Source organism: Drosophila melanogaster, chromosome 3R (genome assembly GCF_000001215.4).
Source record: "Drosophila melanogaster chromosome 3R".
In the NCBI taxonomy this organism is placed as follows: domain Eukaryota; kingdom Metazoa; phylum Arthropoda; class Insecta; order Diptera; family Drosophilidae; genus Drosophila; species Drosophila melanogaster.
Window position 1 is genome coordinate 12,947,688 of NT_033777.3, and position 20,081 is coordinate 12,967,768.

The window sequence follows — 20,081 nt, forward strand, 5'->3', positions numbered from 1 at the left end:
AATATTGCTTTTGTTCCTTCTGCCGGCCGTGATCCTTGTGGCACTCCTTGTGCTCCTCTTGTTTTCCCGGGCACGCACTTCGCCCAGTTGGCTTCAAATTGAGTTGTAAGCATAAAAAACCCAACCAAATGCTCTGGGGGGCAAGCGCCAATGCGGCAAAAGTCAACTGCTTCTGCAGAGGCATCCTGCGAAGGACACTGGACAATGAACGATGTTGCACTGTCGAAAAACCATCAGACTAAACAAAAGTTATCCACTTTTCATTTTTCTGTTTAAAGGAACGTTTTAAACTTAAATATACAAATGGTATGGTTAATTTAATTTAAAATCGTAATATAAAAAAATGCGATACCAACATTCTTCTATATACTATTTGTTTTAAGTGCCCTTAAAAGTCTGTTGTCCAAGTGGCAGTGTGAAGATATTTATGGCCGATGTCCAGGGAGCTTCGATGGTGTCTGCTGCGTCGTCCATCGACCACTTGCCTTGAGTCCCGCTGGCAAGCCGTTTAGGGTTCAATCTCAACGGGGTCGAGGTCGATCGTTTGCCGCCAACGCGTCGTATGAGTGATGTGTATGCAGTCAACAATCCGATTTCATGGTAGTTTGCAATTCACTTGCATATGAGACAGCAGCTATGTCGTGATTATGTTTTCCAATTAATTTGGGCCATGCAAAATAGGTTTTAAACTATTTTATCCAGATAAATACGTCGAAATGTGTGCGCATACTGTGAGGGAATTTTGCAATTAACCATTGCTACTAATTATTTAAAAATTCATAAGTTCACACCAACAAAATGCGAACTCTGTCGAAGAGCATTTATTAAAAAGCTGTTATAATTTGGCTTAGCACAAAGCTCATATAATACCACCTGCCAAGCTGGCAACACTTTATGTTTAGTAATTGAATTATGCTAACCACTTAATGGCTAGAAAATATTTTCGGCCTATTTCGGGTCCATAATGTAACTAGCCTTTTTTGTTCTGAGCAACACAATGGAACGAACCTCTTCAAATATGGTATACTTTCTATAAACAACTTTCTTTGTTCGCTTTTATTGCAAACCAATTACAACGACTGTAAGCCATTGGGTAGCTTATCTTAACGCGACATCACCGCTTAAAACACAATTGAATGCTCTCGATATTGTTACCTTGCTGAAAGAGGACTTCACCCGATCCGCCAACAGGATAAAAACCGAACTACGCCGTGAAAAACAGGGTAAATACACTTGAAATCCACTACGGAATGTTAACTGCACTTGGAGCATTCAATTGCTGGAGCAATTGCTACTGCTGGGTTAAGCGAAATGGAGGAAGAATGATAGTCAAGGGGGCGCAAGGTGCAGAATTACTAGGGTTTAACAAATCACCTGAAACATACATATATACATATATACAATATATCTCCCTATATATAGCCTCACCTGACGCGTTGTTTACAGCACTTACGAATGAAAATAAACGCATTTCAAGCTAATTAAACAATAAAAGCGCAAAGGGGCACCATCGCCCTCCCCCCAAAAAGCAAATGAAATAACAAAGCAAATAAAAATGGAGGCGGGCGTCAGGATGTTCGGGTAATTCAGCAAATAAAAGTGCACGGCATTGGCATTAGTCGGTGGGCGTTGCCTGCGGGGTGGGCGTGGCATTTCGCCCCACCACCCACTACTCGCCACCCACCTGCCACCACCCACCTGCCGCCTCTCTGACAGCTGACAAACTCGCGAGCGTGAAACGCCGGAGCGCACAAAAGTAGGCAACAAAGACGGCAGCGATGCGATGTGATGCGATTGCAACGATGGTGACGACGTGGCACAATGATGTTGCAATTTAATTTGTATTGTCGGCGGGAATGGAATGGTAGGGTATGGTGATAGTGATGGAGATGGAGATGGAAACGCGAATGGGAATGGAATGGTTGCCACCGAAACAATTGCACTGACGGCAAAGAAAATGCCAGCTCTGGTGATGATCACGCTGACGATGATGAGAATGGCAATGGCCATGCCGCGTCTGATGAATCCACTTAGATGTCGGGCGCCTGGCAACGACAGCAGCAGCAGCAGCAGAAACACCAGCTTGCAACACCAAAGCAGCAGCCAGAGTGTCGCTTAATTGAACAGACAAAGGACAAAGTGACAGGCAAATACAAAGCTGGCACCAACTACACGTGGATATGGAACTGTGTTTTTTAGCATGTTAACTACACAAACTGCAAATTAAATTGGCTTAAAAAACACCACCAATTTGGGATGGATTTGATTATACATGGAAATTATTTAACTCATTTGATAAGCTAATGAAGCTAAAGTTAGATTACAGACACCAGATTCCAAAAACAGAGTCATTTAAATTTCATACTTCTTGTATTTCTAAATAATATTGATTTTTTAATGCCTGTCGGCTACACAAATTGACTTCTGATGCCGGATTGCAATTGGGCAAAGAAAATGATGGAAATGTTAATCCAGTCAGGCACGTGGCACAGTAAAAGGCAGGCTGAGTTAATCGCGGCACCAGCGCTTCGAGGGCGGCTCCTCGTCTGTGGAGGCGATGGATTGAAGCAGCTTGGAGTCAGTGTGCCCGCCGAAGAGGGTCAACAACAGGGAAACGCCGTATCCAGTGGCACGCTCCCCCTGAAACAGAACCGAAATCATATTAAATACGCAGGGAAATAATTATAAAACGGATATAGCAGTCGAATCGAATCACTTACACAATGAACGGGCGTGGCCATATCGACGTGCATCCAGATGCCGGGATAATCGAAGCCAAGATGGGCGGCAATGAAAAGGCCTGCGCAGGAGGATTGGGCGTTCTGACGATCCTGCAAAGGCGGAAGCGAAATCTCAGTTAGACATGGTGACATATACGCTCGGATGTACATATGTGTGTGTATATTCCTTTATGGAATGCATTCTCTTGGTGTGCATGAGGATGTGATGTGCTGCATGCAACAAGCAAAACTTGGCGGCGCTTTATTAAAAAAGCGTCCTGTGGTGCAGCGCAACAAGAAAATATATTTATAGAGATAGATGACAAACGAGGGTGGCTTGAAAACAAAGTTATGTTGCTTAAATTTAAAAATATTTGTACTTATTAAAAAGGCAACATCATTATACACCTCTTCCTCGATATTTCGAACAGATAGGTTAAGTTATGTTAAGCAGAAAGGCATATTATTTAGTATTTATTTTGTAACTCTGTATTACCTTTGAAACGCCCTTCGCTAGCTGTAAGCCTGGGTGTGCTAATGCCTAAATTATATGCCATGCACTGGCAGCTGCGTAGCGGAAGCAGTCGCTCTACTAACTTGAGCGGAAATTGCAGCGCTTAAATGCCAAACATAAAGTACACTTTGAACATGCACACACACTCACACACAGACAGTTGGGACCGACCGGCCAAATAAAGGACGAACCAACGCACACATGCGAACACTCTGCTGACAGTTGGCCAAAAAAAAGGAGTTAACTGGCAGACTTCAGCAGCAGGAGCCACGGAATTGAGCGGACAGCAGGACGACAGGACGAGCGGACAACTCGGGGATGCAGTGCTGCGAAAATTACATGACAACGCGTTCAGTTCCTCCTCAAGATGAAAATCACACACACACACACACACACACATTCGCCGGGGGACGTGCAAACATCGTACGTCGAGAAGCGGAAGTCAAAAGTCCATTGAAGCAACAGAGCCATGAACCAAGTGCCCAAAAACCCAGAGCCAGACTTGAAGAATGAAGTCTGAATTTGAAGACTGCCTCTCACACATAAAAAAATATTTTCACAATTGAAAACTGGAACTTGGAAGCAATAAAATCTCAATTAAAAATAGGTATTTTATGCTAGGTATAAGAGATTCTTATCTGAAATCAACAAATTTGCATTTACACTCTTTACAGAAATATCGTTCCTGAATTTCTCTCAGTGCAGCAATTGTTCCAGTTTCTGTTGTTCCTGCCGCTGCTGACGAAACTGCATTTCATCTCCTAACAGTGGCGGTACTGCTTTTGGCGGTTTTGCAGCTAATAACCAGCTTTTGTTATGAAACTTGCGGCTGAAGCTGCTATGGCCGATGGTGCACATAGCCGGCATGTCTTGGCCGCTTCAGTTCGGTTTGATTTGCCTGAAGTGTGTGCTGGCAAAACTTTTCAAACGCAATGCTTCCCAATGAACCAATTTAGTGAATGGCAAACGAAAGTGGTAAGCCGCAGAGTTGCTGTTGCACTTTAAAGCCAAGCATGAGATTCTAATTGTCTTGAAAAGTTTCTAGAACATTAAATAATCAGATTTAAGCAATCTGCTTATTAATCTCTCATTTTCTTAAAGCTTATTTAAAAGCATTTCATGCACCCCCAGCGACATGTTCCTATAACATTCGGGCAAATCAAGATGGGATTACGCGCAAATAGGAAAGGTCAACAAGGTTGCGATGTTACTGCGGCGCTAATTAAATGTTTAACCTTTGCCGAGCCTGATCAGAGCACTCACGCACATGTCATGGCATTCAGCAGCCCGAATCGAATCCAGTCGAATCGAGTCGGCCTTTCATCAATAATGGCAAACATTTGTCAACATAATGTCATTAACATTGATTGCATTAGACCCGTCCTGATTGTCTGTATGTGCGTGTGTGAGCCCGATGATGTGAGTTTGTATCTGACTAGGCCTTTTGTAAATAACGAAGCAACATCCCCACATATTCACGCACCCGACCCAAAATCTCCACCAGAGTTTGACAATGGGTCGCCGACTAATTGCGGTTTAGAACGTGACCATTCGAGGACCGCCCTGTGGCGTTTACCCCGGCCAAAATATACGACGGTCCAGACCAACACCATACGTATACGCACATTCGCATCCTAAATATCCGCATTTGCGATTAACTTGAATTGAAATTAGCCAGCGACATTGTCTCACACTCGAAGCAGTGTTTAGTGATATGCGATCTGCGATAACTGCCAATATGTATGAATGCCGCGGGTATTGCGAGATTACATCGGTGACCGATTCACGCCCCGCGGCATCAAGCAGTTGGGAGTATCAATTACGCATTCATTCAATAATCGGGACGAGCAGTGAAAAGGATTTGGAATCGATGCCATCGACTGGTTTCGCTGACGGCGGCTACAGTTTTTATTCAATTTGCTCGATGTCGCAGCTAGCGCTTTAAAAAACTTTCCAGCCGCAGGAAAGAGAGCACAAAAAATGTATATTTATATACATATATACTTTCATGCCAAAAGAGAATTCTATAGGGGAAAAGGAAAATATTAGAAAACTCTGGTGATGCCCAGCTATGATTTTGAACAGCTTTAGACAAATTTGTAAAATATTTAATCCTAGAATGTTTGAACTCAAAACGAATGGTAGGTACATCTATATTTTTAAAAGCCCCCTACTTTTTACGATATGTGCCGATTTTAGTGTAAGCTTTTCGCATCTCTGGCGTTGGAGAAAGTTAAACGGAAACCGAGGAATAACAAGCGGAAAGATTTGTGTTGACAAAGTCGGCGCCCCTTCAAGTAGGCAACGGAAATGGGGATCATTTCGCAAATTACGTGACTTGCTACCCCCACCCACCATTTTTTTGAAATAGCCGGCGAAAAATCTCCATGGAAAACTCCGCATTTGGACCACTGAGCTTGGGCTTTATTTATAAACTGCTGCGGCTGGCTTTAATCAAAAAACTTAACCCCGGCTAAGCATAACCGCAACAACGACGAAACACTCGGCGCCTGGAGGTCGTGCCGTAAAAAACTTTTGCCGCATAAAAAGTTCAATTTAATTCATTAAAACACGTAAAAAGTCGCCGTACAATTGAATTTAAAATGTCGACGCCCAATAAAAATGAACTGAAAGGGGGAGGAGGGTCGAAAAACAAAAACAATTACGCATACGCCGCGTGTGCGGCCAAGAGACTGCAACACGTTGCTGCCACGGAATGGGTTTATCTAAAATTCATGCCCCGCCGCGCCAAGGAAAACGGGAAGCAGCTTTTTACGATTTAACATAAAAATCAATTACCAACAATGGGAAAATTTCACAGTCATAAAACGTCGAGTAACTTTCGACTTAGATTCCTGTGTGCGACGACGTCGGGAAATTGAGAAACAATTGGAAATGTTTAAGCAAATTTTATTGTCTCGTCGCCGTGTTGCTTATGTTTTACTTATGACACCGCACCGTGGAGTCCATCCACCACGAATATCCTGCCAGCTAAGAAAGCCGCAGACAACAGAAGCCTGCGAGTCTGATTTACTCCAAGGAAGCCAGCCAGTTGAATGGATGAATAGATGGATGGGTGGATGGATGGTTTCTAGGTCGGACCGTCGTGTCTCAGGGTCATAAAGTTGTCGAAATTTGGGATAATATTATTTTTATTTCTCTCACTTTCTGTTTGCCTCTGTTCAGTGAATTGGAAGAGAGAATTTGGTTTTAAAAAGCAAACGGCCTAAAGCTTAAAGGCAACTGAAAAGTTATTTGCTGACTATTGAAATTTAATGAGCAGTTATTACTCAGTCGATACTACGCAAATTTGGGTTCATAAAAAATTAATAAAGTTGCCCTAGAGCTTTCTATTATATTTTATTCATTCCTTACGTTACATATGATTTTTTTAAATAAATTCAAATTGAATGGTCTAAATTGCGTATAGAATGAGCTCAAATACTTTATACTATATTATTGCAGTTATTGCAAAAAAAAATACAATAATGTTTATTGCCATAATTAAAACGCTGAAGCTGGCAGCACATTGACAGAGCCAAACCACAGACAGACTATTGGGAAAATGGCAATTTAAAAGTGGTCACCGAACAAACCGACCATCCACCGCCATCGATTCCTGCAGTTTGACCCAAAAAAGCGAGAACCTCCTAATTACCGGCTTAAATGGTTTCGCTTAATTCGCGAATATGCTGCATGTTTTAAACGAGCATACAGATCCCTTCTGACAGCCAATAGCCGCAGATATCACCACGCACCATGGGGATCACACAACTCGAAAAGGGCGTAAAACAAATGGGAATCCTTTATTTAAGGACAGCGGCAAACAAAGGGATGGGATGGGGGATCATCACCTGCGCAGATGACCATCTGACCACCAGATGCTCGTGCTCGTGCTGGTGCTTGCCAAAATGAGCTGAATAGAGCCGCAGACTGAAAACCAAAGCCAGCGGCCAACAAAGCGCCCTAGCGACCGCTAACAACACTCATAATCCCCCCATTTAGTGGCAAACTAGGGGAAAAGACACCCAAAAGACCGGAAAAAAATCAAAAAAAAAGAGAATACGGCTGGCATAGGTGGGTGTGGAACGCAAAAAGCTAGCTCATGTAATTTAAACGCTGCGCGTGGGAATTTGCCTCAAAAGCCAGAAAAAATGCGACGACGCTGATGGGTGGTAATGGTAGTGATGGCTTGGCTGGCATTTCACCTTTTTCGCATTTAACGTTGAATGCATTTGGAATTTAAAACACTTTATCACAGACACCATTGACAAAGTGCGCGGCGCTGTCACATCAACTGCAGCACGGGGGGCATCAAAGGGTTAAGGGTGTGTATGTGTGCGTGTGGCATGGCCATCCTGCAATGGTGTGATATTTTGACTTGATTCCCATTTTTTTCAAACTGCGAGATAGAGCAGCCTGACGAAAAATCAAACAGCCAACTTGCAAAAACGACACAGAGGAAATACTCTTTGCCAAACTTAACAATTATGCGGGTAAAATTGAGAATTTTACGTGCAACTAACAAAGTTCAAAAATTTCAACAAGGTTGCAAGCCTTTAAATTAAACCACAGCTGATAATTAGATGAAATACAACTAATATGAAATGATATTCATTAAAGTTATAGCAGCTCTTATAAATTTTAAAATCTATATGTATATTCACGGCGCTTTGATTTACTTTTCTCACAGTGTACTTATCGAAAGGTGGCAGCGTGGGCGATTGGCAGGTAGCCAAAATTGCCACGCCACTTGACCTGCTCCGCATCTACGCACCAACCTGGCAACCAACCAGACAGACAGTCAGCCAGTCAGCCAGCCAGTCAGTTCCTGTCCGCTCCTGGCACCTCACCACACGACAATCACAAACTCCAAGCCGCCCTCCTATCCACCTAGAACCCCCAATTCATCCGCCGCCCAATCCGCCCACGGCGTGACAATGATGAATGACCATTGATCCGAGGCGCTTGCGACGTACAATAAGGTAACTCGATTTGGTTGGTTGTTGTGGCAGGGACTGGAACCGAACCAAACTGAACCAAACCGAATGGAGCAGGAGAGTCCCGGGGCGACGACGCACCTCGCTCCGGTGCGGCCAGTGCCCAGAGATGGGCCAGAGATGGGTTTATGGCTCACCTAGTGCCATCGCAGTCCACCCTCGCCACTCTGCAGCATTCCTGTCCAGGATTCTCTGGCTCTGGCTCTGGCTCTGACTGGCCTTTCTAATGGCTGCGAAAGTGGCTGGTGGCGTAGATTGAACGCCAAAGTTTTTGATACATGCGAATGTCGGAGGGTGCGGTGTGTGTGTGTGTGTGTGTGTGTGTGTGTGTGTGTGTACGGCATAAATCAGAGTAATACTAATCAATCTTTAAACCAAACATGACGTTCATCATTTTTCCACAACGGTGCGGTCGAGTGTAAGACAAAAGAACAACATTGAGTGCAAGCGATAAAGTTAATTAAAAATGTGTGTAAAATATCTCCGGAGAGTGCAAAAGGCACTGGATTTCGATGTGTGCCTGTGGATGTGGAAAAGCGCAAGATGAAAATGAATTGAAAACAAATGAATAAAGTTACACCAAAACTTGATTGAAACTTTCTCAAAGTCATTCGCTTTCTATCGAATAATGCGGACCGGCCGAAAAAGTTCACCACAGCACGGTTGTCTTCGATAATGCATAAATTAAGTTACTTTTGGGCATTGATTACGGTGCAGACCGCTGTTAATCTAAGCTTCTGTCTGCCACAAAAGAAGGTAAGGTGTACCTGGAGATACCACAAACGCTGATAGTTTGGATAGTATAGACAAAAAGCTACAACCTACTGGTAAAAATTTCTGAAAATAAAAGTTTAACATAAAATTTAAACCATAAAAAACATACAAGTTGCACTCGTAAATTTTCTACATAATGAATAAATCCGCATTTAATTTTAGATGGAAAAGTGCTAACATCCAAAACGTTTTCCCCTATCAGTTAGCACTTGGAAAGTTTTTAAATGGTGCAAGAAAAGTACTTACCGCCACCGAGTTTTTCATATCAGCAATGGCCGAAGCGAATTCCGAGAAATGCAATTCGGGGCAATAAATTATGGGTGCCAATAAATCGCCAGATTTGCGTCCAGCCTGCAACGACTTTGCCTCCCATGTCTCCGAGTTTGTCAATATGGCACCATGATATTTGCCTGTTGCAACGCCCTGGAACGAGAATAAGGTGGCATATATATGCATGGTAAAAAATAGTAAATGAAATATTCAAGGACCTGCTGTTCGGGGGTTATATGCTTAAGAATGGGTTTCGCACCCACCGGGGAACGTTTGATAGAAAACAAGCAACAATCAACAAAATGCCAGCAATAAAACTGTACACCAACTAACAATGTTAGGGCAAAGACAAAGGGGGTTAGCGGGTATAAAGGGATAAGGGGGCAAGGGCTGCCGAGCAGAGGGTGCACGAAAATTGCGAGCTTCCGACGCGGCTGGCAATAAAAAGGTGCAAGGTTATTTAGCACGAGCAACACCCAAACAAGAGGCAAGTACTCTGTGGCGCGTGTTGCACGGCTGCTGGACAAATGAAGGCAGCGCCAGGAGCGGCAACAAAGCACTGGCAGCACTGCCAGGAGCAACAGCAGCAGCAATACACTGCGAAAAAAATAAAAGAACTGCCTACATTTGAAGCATTTGAATATAGCTCTACCTTTATGTTCCCTATATCTCTCATATATCGATATAACTTTTCAAAACTGCAGTTTTTATATATCTAGCATTTCATTCCACTTATATGAAAGCCTAAGAGTTTCTCCCAGTGCATCCAGTAGCCGTCACAGAGCAGAAAACAACTGCAAAAGGTGTAACAAGGCAGCAGGAACATAAAATGTAAAAGCGAAAAAGTGTTGCCTGCCTGCTTTTTGTTCTTGCAACAACAGCGGCAGTGGCAGTGGCAGTTGCCCCAATGCTGGCAATTAATATTATTGCATCCCGTCTAGGTGTGTGTCTGGGTGTAATGAAATTAAGCACAACAAGCGAACCAAAAACGAACCAAATTCCGAACAAAAATGGCAAAACGTGGCAATGTTTAGAGACGAGCGGCGGAGCGGCTCGATGGCTTGTGCCACTTTTAGGCTGGGTAACCAAAGGCATTTCGCTGCGAACAATGCAGCTTTTGGGACGGGCGGATGGTTGAATGAAAATAATAATAAAAAAAAGAGCCCAGATGCCACGCCCCCTCTGACCAGTTTCGATTTATTTCCCATCGAACCACAAATAACGTAAATTGGCATCATATTTTAAGCAAATTGCAGTCAAGATTTATGGTAATTGTGCGCCATCGCAGCAGCTACTCACTTGCTTCCCCCCATTCGCCGCCCCCTTTCCGCTGCAATGGTTAGCGAAACCCCAGCCCACCGCCCACTGCCACGCCCCACACCACCACATCGATGCAACCCGAAAGCGACCACAAACGGCGAATCCTTCGCTGTTGTTGGTCTGCCAATGCTGGCGCTGCTATTCCTCCAAGTTTTCCAGCGAAAACCAAATTTGCAATTTATTTTTCCAATTAACCTCGTGACTTTTATAAAGCGTGGCATAAATTCTCGCATAACAAGGCAGCGGAGCCAGTACATCCAAGGCCACCACCCAGCCATTTCCCCAGTTACCTGCCGCAAAGATCCCTCGAAACCGAAATTACCTTGGACACCGGCAACATCATTTGCTGCCTGCATTAGTGGCAAAAATGTGAATTCAATCCCAGTGAATTGTTGCCTTTAATGCGATTAAAAGTGACAGAAAGGCCAACTTGCCAACTTGGCAAATAATTGTAGCCTAGCGGGTACAAATCAGTCCATGAAGCTGATAGTTTCAGTAAATATCACTCTCTACATTATTCAATGAAATCTATTACATTGTGCTGTAAATGTGGTAATTGAATGAGTTCATTGTTGTAGTCTGACTTTCGATGAATAGGGAAACCAAATATAATTCAAACCCAATTCTATATATGCTTGACCTAAATCCTAAGTGCGATCTAATTGTAAACAATAATCAAACATTCCCACGCTAGAACAAATTTAATTGATATAATAAACAAAAATCACGTGTTGGGCACATTTTTATCAAAACAGGGCGCTATGCTAGCTTTATAGAATGCCTTACCTGTGCTCCAGTCAATGTGGCCATGTCGAGAATAATGTTGGCCTTCAGATCCTTGTTGGCGTAGCAAACGCCATCGGCGAGCACCAAGCGACCCTCGGCATCCGTGTTATTGATCTCCACTGTGCGGCCCGAGTAAAGGGTGTGAATGTCATCGGGGCTGCAAAGTAAACGCATTAGTATTTAACTGATCCATTGAATGCTAAACTAAGGGCAAAACCCACCGAGTGGCATTTGGTCCGACAGAGTTCTCCGCCAAGCAGAAGACGGCATGCAAGTTATCCCTAAATCCACACTGGACAGCCGCGTAAAAGGTTCCGAGAATCGCCGCCGCTCCGCCGCAATCGCGCTTCATGCCGGGCATGCCGGTCTTGGCCTTGATGCTGAGGCCACCGGTGTCGTAGACGATGCCCTTGCCGACCAGAGCGATAGTCTCCTGGGCGCCCTTTGGCTCATGGGAGAGCACAACGAGGGCAGGCGGCACAGCCGCAGCTTTGCCCACGCCGTAAATGCCGCCAAATCCTTGCTCCAGCAGCTCCTCGCCACGGATTACTTTTGGCGTAATGCACAGCTCCCTGCCCACATCCTCAACTTCCTGGATGAAGTGGTCCACGTTCATTTCGTTGCAGGGCATATCTACAATGCGAGCAGTCATTCGAATTGCCCGTGTGGTCTCATTCAGGCAATTTAGCTCGTCGTCTGTCAAAGGCTCGCTCTCAATGCAGCCATCCTTGTTGATTAGCACAAACTCAACATTGACTACGTTGCGTCCTGAATTTGCGTTTCCATCTCCACATCCAAGATTTAGCTTTGGCTGACTTGAGGCCAGCAGATTGCCCGTTTTGCGGGAATAGAGTGGAAAAGCGCGAACCACCGCACAGGCGCTGGCGAATAGATTCTCTCGTTCGCAGACGAGCACCACGCTCTCCTCGGAAACGTTCAGCACATGGTTCTTTACCAGACGAGTGATGGCATGAGCCCGGGATGCCGTATTGTGTCGGGATGCCTTCAATGGCAGGGCAGCCACGGTGGCCACATCGAGATAGAGGGATACCTTATCGGTGGGCGCGGGATGCAGACAAGCGACGGCATTCAGGAAGGTCTCCTCGGTGACGCGCGGACTGAGTTTGCTCTCCAGATGACTGAACTTCAGTAGGTTTAGATGGCGCAGCTGGCCGATGATCAGGACCGGATGTGTCTGCGGATCACTGCAGCCTAGCGACTCGTTAAACTTTACGTCCGTGGCCATCTGTAAGAGAATGTGTGTGCGAATGAGTAAAGAATGGAATGGCTAGCCAAATCCCAGTGATAAGCCGCCGGTATTATCTTATCGGTGCTAATCTGGTGTTTAGCGCTCCAAGTGCCCCACTTGCTTATCAGTCGACGACTTTGCACCACAGGGGCGGTCAATGGATGCAGCCATCCATAAATCACGAGAGCCAAAACCGGCGAGATAAGCAGTGGCATTTGGGTTATGGGTAGGGCCATCTGGACAAACACAGGGGCGTTACTCATCGGTTGCAAGCGGATGCAACGCTGTAGGGGAAGTTTAAGAATAGCTGACCCATATTAGAATGGCTCAATTAAAGTAGCTCCATTGTGAAAAATACTGCAGTATAATTTTATAACTAAAATTCTAATAAAAAACAATCAATCAATAATTATGTTTACAACTAAAAAGCATTGGGTTCATAAAATGAAGCTTCAAAAGAAAAAAATTACCTCTAAAATATTTTAACTATAATAATCACCTAATATACATAAATATAAATTGTATTGCATTTATAATGAACAAATTAAGATAAATTGTAGTAGCAATATGAATTCTAATAATTTACATAACATTTTCTGAGTTTTAGCGAATATTAGAAAATCTTATAAAATCAAATAACGTTTTTTTTTACAAATTATTAATTTTAATATATTTTGGTACAATAACTTAACTAAGTAGTTAACATTTTCAACTTAAAGCCATCAATTTTCCAGCTTTACAGTCGCAAGGCAATAAAAACATAAACTACCGAAAAGATATCGTTCAGCACATATCTTTACGATGCTCCATAAACTCGCATGGGTTTTATAAGCACGATATCATTGTGCATAAAGCGATTTAAGTTTCTTAAAATCGCAAATGCCACATGACCTTGAATTCGGTGCAACAAGAACAACAAGTGGGTCGTTGACCGACTCGCAGCATTCGAAACCGAAAAGTGGATAAACATCTAATTTACCCATTTTCAATTGGATTTGACTGGACACTCGATATGTAGAAATATTATGCAAATTCTATATTCTCTATTTTTAGACTCTTTGTTCGCGATTTCTTCGTTTGCAAAGCGTTTTTTGCACATTTTCTGCCTTTTTATTCGCTCACCTTTTTGAAGCGGGCGCTGCTGTAGGTGCGAGCGAGATGGTTGCGTATTGCCTGGACGCAGAGCAGCAAACGCATGAAGTGCCTGCTTCAGAAATTGCACAAAAATTTGCCAAAAGTGCCGACGTTTTATTTTTATTTTATTTTGCTGCCAATTTGACTTGCAATTTTTTGCTTGCCGGCTAATAGAGATGTGACTTGCACGACGATAAGTCGATGTCAGCTATCGATAAGTGCAGAACCACTTTTTTCTTTCAGCCTGGCCACCCTGCTGGTGTCGTGGAAGTGTCATCCCTAATGAGAAGTACCACCACTAACTGGAAAGCAAAACAAGCGTCTGGAAAACGGCGCTTAGTTTTTAAAGATTTTAATTGATTGCAGTAAATTGAGTTTAAAATGGCAATTATTATGACTGAATCGAGTTACGAAAGGCGCGTAAAGGCTTTGTACGAAAAACAAATTCACATGGAAGCCCTCGAGGCGAAATTCATCAAAAAGGTCTTTAAATTCAACAGCAATTTGTGTGAGTTGGAATTTATCTCCATATATCTCCATTTCAATTGATATATTTCACTAAATATTTTAGTGGATGTCAAGGAAGCAGCTTCGCGCCATCAGCGGAAAGTGGGAAAGTTGCAAAAAGTGCTCATGGAGCGGCGGGAGGAGTTGGACAAGCGAGTTTCCTTCATAGAGGAACTTGATCGAGAACTGGAGGCCACCAAACTTCACAATTTGGCCATGAAAGATTGGTTTAAACAGCAGAAAATGCTGGCCAAACAGCGCAAAAACGAAATCATGGAAAGGTCAGGGATTAGGTCAAAGATAATCATATTAAGATTTTCTTAGCACGAATGGCTAGCTAATATTTTCCGGGCTCCAATGGGTTCGATCTTGTCCTTATTATACATAAAAATGACTATTCATATTGATTTTTAGTCCATCCAAAACTACTATTGGTACAAATATATGTATATGACAATAATGTATTGTCAACATTTATGGTCTTTACATGCGTACAAGTTGCAGTGAGAGACTAATCAAATACTTTATTTACTTTAACTAAATCTATTAGGAGCATCATCAAAGTCTATAAACTGCAAATAATAGATATAGTTGAGGTCGTGTTCCAAATAACTTATTTAGCTTACATACATAATTTATTTGCATAGCCTCACATGCGCTCTTATTTTTCAAACAAATCCGATTTTAATGCGGTCAGTTTTAAACTTAGTATACTATAATGAGAGCAATGTGTGTTTATTTGTTTTATTTTATAGCATTCACACGCTGTCGAAGACAACAAGAACCTATATAAATCAAGAAGCGCTGCCGGCACGTGTGAAGGGTGTCACTGTACTCCGTGGCGATAAACGCGACCAGTTGATACCCTTTGATCTGAAGGCGACCGATGTGGAAGGACTGGACTCACTGTGTCAGCATCTCGAGAGTCTAAATGTGGACGTGGCGCAGTGGCAGCAGCTTATCTCGCTGGCCATGGACATGGCTATGGAGTCACGTGCTCCCACTACTCCGCCCAAGGAAGCAGACAATTGCAAGTCTATAATCGAGATTGATCTCACATCGCCGATGAGCCACACCTGACTTCCGATTAACTGATTTACTTGGATTAGGGGGAAGACCCTTTTCCAATGGAGCACTTTATTTTAGCATTATAAATAGTTGGCTTCCAATAAAAGCTCAATTGGGAATTCATCTTAACGAATTAAGCATCTTATTATAGCAGTTTTTTAGCCATTTAAGTACTGCTTGTAATTGTTTAAGTGCAGTGTAAATTATACATATATCTCCCAAAATTTTTTTTTTTTTCTTTTTTCTGATATATCATCTTCACTGGAAGCTTAAAAATTTTTAGAGATATCGCCAAAGAAGAGATATCGCGAAAGGCTCCAGTTTAAGTAGTTCCAATTCAAACTTATTCAAATTAAAAACCAGTTATTGAATTTATTTTAAATCAAAAGTCTTCTTATCATATTTAACCAAATTTACAACTTTAGTGATAATTATATCATAAATTTGGTTTAATGAGTTCTCTATTACTATAAGGTTTTATATATATTTCAAATGTTTGGGTAATTTCCTTATAACTATATCAGAACAAGACCTGTTTTATTAAACACCTTTCTTTAAGATTTGTATGATTATCTGAGAGCTTTTGACATGGCGGCCGGTGTTAATCGAGAAATCTCGAAAGTCACAAGCGACTCAGAGTGCCACCGACTAACCGATCTATGAATAAACAGCGATCCATATAGATTGGCGCTGCTCAATTGCTATTGTCCGGCGAAAGTTAGAGCGACCTATCGTGGCTACAAAAACGCAGCCGCACCGCAGCCGCGGATTCAGTTGTTGTCCGGAATCCACGATGATCACGGAAACTCTCCTGACGATCTGCGCGGCGGTGTTCCTCTGCCTTTCGTATCGATATGCAGTGGGTCGACCCTCCGGCTTTCCACCCGGTTCGTTTTATCTGGCTTTGCTGCTCTCTGGGTGGACTCAAGCTTATCGGATTATTCACAGGTCCTCCAAAGATTCCGCTTTTCGGCAGCTACCTCTTCATGTTGATCATCAACTTTAAGTATCTGCACAAGGCGGCTCTGACCCTCAGTCGGTGGTACAAGTCGGATATCATTGGACTGCATGTGGGTCCTTTTCCGGTGGCCGTTGTCCACAGTGCGGATGGAGTGCGCGAGATCCTCAATAATCAGGTGTTCGATGGACGGCCGCAGCTTTTCGTGGCCGCCATGCGCGATCCCGGCCAAGATGTGCGAGGTGAGTCCAATCGTATCGTGCAACGATTGTGGACACTTGTAATGGCGTTGTTGAAATAATAATGGGGTCAATCGTGAATTAATTGTCGCGGCTGACGAACAAAACACGCTTATCGCTCGCAAGCGATTGATACTTGGCGCACTTCACAGTCAAAGAAAGTGAAGTCTTGTCAATCAGTCGTGTTCACACTTATATTTATATATAACTAGCTTGCCCTGCCACCTTGACTGATAAGACCAATGATTGATTGATATTTAATATAACTATTTAATTTTTGCTGCTCTTCGCAGGGATCTTTTTCCAGGATGGCCCCCTGTGGAAGGAGCAACGTCGCTTCATCCTGCGCTACTTAAGAGACTTTGGTTTCGGACGACGATTCGACCAACTGGAGCTGGTCATCCAGGAGCAGTTGAACGACATGCTGGATCTGATCCGCAACGGTCCAAAGTATCCGCATGAGCACGAGATGGTGAAATCCGGAGGATATCGCGTGCTTCTGCCGCTGCTCTTTAATCCCTTCTCGGCCAACGCTCACTTTTACATTGTCTACAATGAGTGCCTGAGTCGCGAGGAAATGGGCAAATTGGTGAAGCTCTGCCAGATGGGCATACAGTTCCAGCGGAATGCGGACGACTACGGCAAAATGTTGAGCATTATACCGTGGATTCGGCACATTTGGCCCGAATGGAGTGGCTACAACAAGCTAAACGAGTCCAACCTATTCGTGCGGCAGTTCTTTGCCGACTTTGTGGATAAGTATTTGGACAGCTACGAAGAGGGTGTGGAGCGCAACTTCATGGATGTCTACATAGCTGAAATGCGCCGAGGTCCGGGCTACGGTTTCAATCGGGATCAATTGATCATGGGCCTGGTGGACTTCTCCTTTCCGGCCTTCACTGCCATCGGAGTGCAGCTATCGCTACTCGTCCAGTATCTCATGCTATATCCGGCAGTTCTGCGGCGGGTTCAGAACGAGATCGACGAGGTGGTGGGATGCGGACGATTGCCCAACCTGGAGGATCGCAAGAACTTGCCCTTCACGGAGGCCACCATTCGCGAAGGTCTGCGCATCGAGACGCTGGTTCCCTCGGATGTCCCGCACAAGGCGCTGGAGGACACCGAATTGCTGGGCTACCGGATACCCAAGGTTAGAAAAGTTTCCTATCTATTTAATTTTAAAAACCAAACTATTTTCCCCTATATACCCGTACAGGACACCATTGTCGTGCCCAGCCTGTATGCCTTCCACTCGGACGCCCGTATTTGGTCGGATCCGGAGCAGTTCCGGCCGGAGAGATTCCTGGACGCGGATGGCAAGCTCTGCCTGAAACTGGATGTCTCGCTGCCCTTTGGAGCGGGAAAACGGCTCTGTGCCGGCGAGACATTTGCGCGCAACATGCTCTTCCTGGTGACAGCGACCATGTGCCAGCACTTTGACTTCGTCCTGGGCCCCAATGATCGGTTGCCCGATCTCTCCCAGAACCTCAATGGACTGATTATTTCGCCACCAGATTTCTGGCTGCAACTACAGGATCGGCATTGAAAGTAGCCAAGATATTAGAGTTATCTATTTTTAAGACAAAGTAATTTTACTGATTACGTTAGCTAGTTTGCTTGGATATTTTTTGAGGAATTTTATTCCGTCACATTTCAAAAATATTCTAGAATTGCCCAATACTATTATGTGATGCACCACAACGAACTATTTATTTTAACATTGTCGTTTACTCATATCGTGTGGTATCAAAGTTCGCGAACGGAACTTGTTGAGAAGATGCGATTGGAATGAGATGGGTTTCTTAGAAATCCTCATTATCGCTGTATACAATGCAATCAGAATCTGAGCTGGTGGATGAAAAACTCAATGAGCGAACCAGCGAGACCATCGAAGAATGTATTGAGGGATTGGGGGACTGGATAGCATTGTACTCGGATTCTGAATCCGGATCGTATCCTTCCTCATCGTCCATTTCCTCTTGCGGGTTCACGAATGAGTTGTCCAAAGGATCCACCTCGTTGGCGGCTTCCATCGTTGCACCCTGAGTCTCATTGCGCAACTCGATCACTTCTTGGCGAATCTGGTTCTGCTCCTCCGCAATGGTGGCCACCAGTTGTTCGAGACTGCAGATCTTGGCCTCATATTCGGTCAGTTTCTTCTTCAGCTGACAGTTTTCGGCCCGACAGTTGGCCAATTCCAAGCAGGCGCACATGGCGATCTTGACGTCATCCGAGGTTGCGGACCTGGTACTGTATGCAAACCACATTGTTACCACAAGGAACACATACGCCGGATATCGAAAGCGATCTCTTGGCCGAAACTTACATGTTTAAGCCACTGGAGTTCTTATTATGAACCGGGCAATTGAGGGACATTTTGAGACTTGAAATTTATAGGCAGTTCAGTTTAGCAATTGTCTTACGACAAAATCAACTTTGACCTATTTGTACTCGGAAAGTTCACCCAGAAATATTTGACACTGTTTTACTGTTCTCTTCGATTCGAATGCAAATATGAGCTTCTGAAATACAGAAATTCAAGGTCCCTAGATTTTAATCTCCATTTTAAATGGGTCGCAAATCGAATATAAATCAAAAGATACAGTCAAATTACTGCAGATTGTTTTACTAGCCGAGCTGATAACAAAAATAAAATAGCAAACTGCAAGATAATGTGCAAACACTTTGACCAAAATGCCCTTATCAATATTAAGACAATTGAGTGGCAACAAAAAAAATAGAAAATAGAGTTGAAAACAAGGTGATAATTGTTTGGTTACGAAAACGACAACTTGTTCGCTATGAACCCAGTGTTTAAAATTCACTATCAAAACAAGTGAAGTTGACATACACATGAAAATATATCTTACTTAAAAGTAACTTTTATAAATAATAAAATAAATGTTAATATTATTTAAACTACTGGCACTTACGCCTTTTGGTGACTTCATCAGCATGCATTCACGACTCGAGCGGTTGGAGCTGCTTTTCCGGGGACACCTATTGACGCTCCTTGGCTTGCAGGCCGGAGTCGTGGGCTTTCGGGAACACTTGGGCACTATTTTCTTGCGGCCGCATCCCATATGTTTGAGTTTCTCCGATTGACGCCGATGACGCGAAGTGGAGCTTTTGCTGAGACACCGTTTCTGGTACTGCAGGGTATTAACGAAGGGCAGAAGATAAAGTTCGCCGGTCAGGGGGAAAGTGTGTAATCCCTAGGAACTTACTTTCGATCGATACTGATTCTTTTCTCGCGAACTCAATGCATTCCAGTACCCCGCTCCCTGACGCAGTGACTCCTCCATTTGGAGGTGCGGGGATTTAAGATGTATAGCCACCGCGTAACTTAAAAAGCCGTTTGGATACGGTGCCATCTCTACTTATACTTTTCAACTAACGTACTGAAATTTAGGATGCTAAACTAAGAATTACGTACAAAACATTCGAGCTTGAAAAATTGAAAGGTACAAATTTGAGTTGAGTTGCTGTTGCTAACTGATAGAAGTGAAATCTCAAAACTACTTGTTTAATAATAATTGCCA

At 43.6% G+C, this 20,081-nt stretch overlaps 4 protein-coding genes across 6 annotated transcripts; 2 read left to right on the top strand and 2 right to left on the bottom strand.

Moving 5' to 3' along the window:
• Positions 1 to 2,354: 2,354 nt before the first annotated feature.
• grsm (granny smith) lies at positions 2,355 to 20,025 on the bottom strand. Of its 2 annotated transcripts, NM_169482.1 has the most exons (7): positions 19,767 to 20,025; positions 19,473 to 19,691; positions 11,606 to 12,630; positions 11,385 to 11,541; positions 9,255 to 9,431; positions 2,721 to 2,831; positions 2,355 to 2,640 (listed from the first exon to the last, which is right to left on the bottom strand). In NM_169482.1, exons 1-7 carry the CDS (start codon positions 19,911 to 19,913, stop codon positions 2,509 to 2,511), a joined length of 1,968 nt encoding a protein of 655 aa, NP_731749.3. In that variant the 5' UTR covers positions 19,914 to 20,025; the 3' UTR covers positions 2,355 to 2,508. The 2 variants fall into 2 exon arrangements, with proteins under 2 accessions (NP_731749.3, NP_650240.1); NM_141983.3 differs by lacking the exons at positions 19,473 to 19,691; positions 19,767 to 20,025 and adding an exon at positions 13,756 to 13,956.
• On the top strand, positions 14,058 to 15,562 carry Spc25. Its single transcript, NM_141982.3, has 3 exons — positions 14,058 to 14,275; positions 14,339 to 14,555; positions 15,030 to 15,562. Exons 1-3 carry the CDS (start codon positions 14,149 to 14,151, stop codon positions 15,352 to 15,354), a joined length of 669 nt encoding a protein of 222 aa, NP_650239.1. The 5' UTR covers positions 14,058 to 14,148; the 3' UTR covers positions 15,355 to 15,562.
• On the top strand, positions 16,104 to 18,236 carry Cyp304a1 (Cytochrome P450 304a1). Its single transcript, NM_169484.2, has 4 exons — positions 16,104 to 16,229; positions 16,291 to 16,542; positions 16,833 to 17,689; positions 17,756 to 18,236. Exons 1-4 carry the CDS (start codon positions 16,136 to 16,138, stop codon positions 18,083 to 18,085), a joined length of 1,533 nt encoding a protein of 510 aa, NP_731751.1. The 5' UTR covers positions 16,104 to 16,135; the 3' UTR covers positions 18,086 to 18,236.
• On the bottom strand, positions 18,251 to 20,025 carry CG14384 (uncharacterized protein). Of its 2 annotated transcripts, NM_001275583.1 has the most exons (4): positions 19,767 to 20,025; positions 19,473 to 19,691; positions 18,866 to 19,061; positions 18,251 to 18,789 (listed from the first exon to the last, which is right to left on the bottom strand). In NM_001275583.1, exons 3-4 carry the CDS (start codon positions 18,913 to 18,915, stop codon positions 18,342 to 18,344), a joined length of 498 nt encoding a protein of 165 aa, NP_001262512.1. In that variant the 5' UTR covers positions 18,916 to 19,061; positions 19,473 to 19,691; positions 19,767 to 20,025; the 3' UTR covers positions 18,251 to 18,341. The 2 variants fall into 2 exon arrangements, with proteins under 2 accessions (NP_001262512.1, NP_650241.1); NM_141984.3 differs by lacking the exons at positions 19,473 to 19,691; positions 19,767 to 20,025 and having other exon boundaries at positions 18,866 to 19,033.
• Positions 20,026 to 20,081: the final 56 nt, after the last annotated feature.

Excerpts from the sequence above, each read along its gene's own strand:
- grsm (NM_169482.1), bottom strand. The coding sequence starts at position 19,913 with ATGGCACCGTATCCAAACGGCTTTTTAAGTTACGCGGTGGCTATACAT. Across the intron at positions 19,692-19,766 it reads AGAATCAGTATCGATCGAAA|TACCAGAAACGGTGTCTCAG; the intron begins GTAAGTTCCTAG and ends AATACCCTGCAG. Across the intron at positions 9,432-11,384 it reads CCACATTGACTGGAGCACAG|GGCGTTGCAACAGGCAAATA; the intron begins GTAAGGCATTCT and ends TTCTCGTTCCAG.
- Cyp304a1 (NM_169484.2), top strand. The coding sequence starts at position 16,136 with ATGATCACGGAAACTCTCCTGACGATCTGCGCGGCGGTGTTCCTCTGC. Across the intron at positions 16,230-16,290 it reads ACCCTCCGGCTTTCCACCCG|GTCCTCCAAAGATTCCGCTT; the intron begins GTTCGTTTTATC and ends GATTATTCACAG. Across the intron at positions 17,690-17,755 it reads TGGGCTACCGGATACCCAAG|GACACCATTGTCGTGCCCAG; the intron begins GTTAGAAAAGTT and ends ATACCCGTACAG.
- CG14384 (NM_001275583.1), bottom strand. The coding sequence starts at position 18,915 with ATGTCCCTCAATTGCCCGGTTCATAATAAGAACTCCAGTGGCTTAAAC. Across the intron at positions 18,790-18,865 it reads AACTCCAGTGGCTTAAACAT|TACCAGGTCCGCAACCTCGG; the intron begins GTAAGTTTCGGC and ends GTTTGCATACAG.
- Spc25 (NM_141982.3), top strand. The coding sequence starts at position 14,149 with ATGGCAATTATTATGACTGAATCGAGTTACGAAAGGCGCGTAAAGGCT. Across the intron at positions 14,276-14,338 it reads TAAATTCAACAGCAATTTGT|TGGATGTCAAGGAAGCAGCT; the intron begins GTGAGTTGGAAT and ends TAAATATTTTAG. Across the intron at positions 14,556-15,029 it reads AAAAACGAAATCATGGAAAG|CATTCACACGCTGTCGAAGA; the intron begins GTCAGGGATTAG and ends TTTATTTTATAG.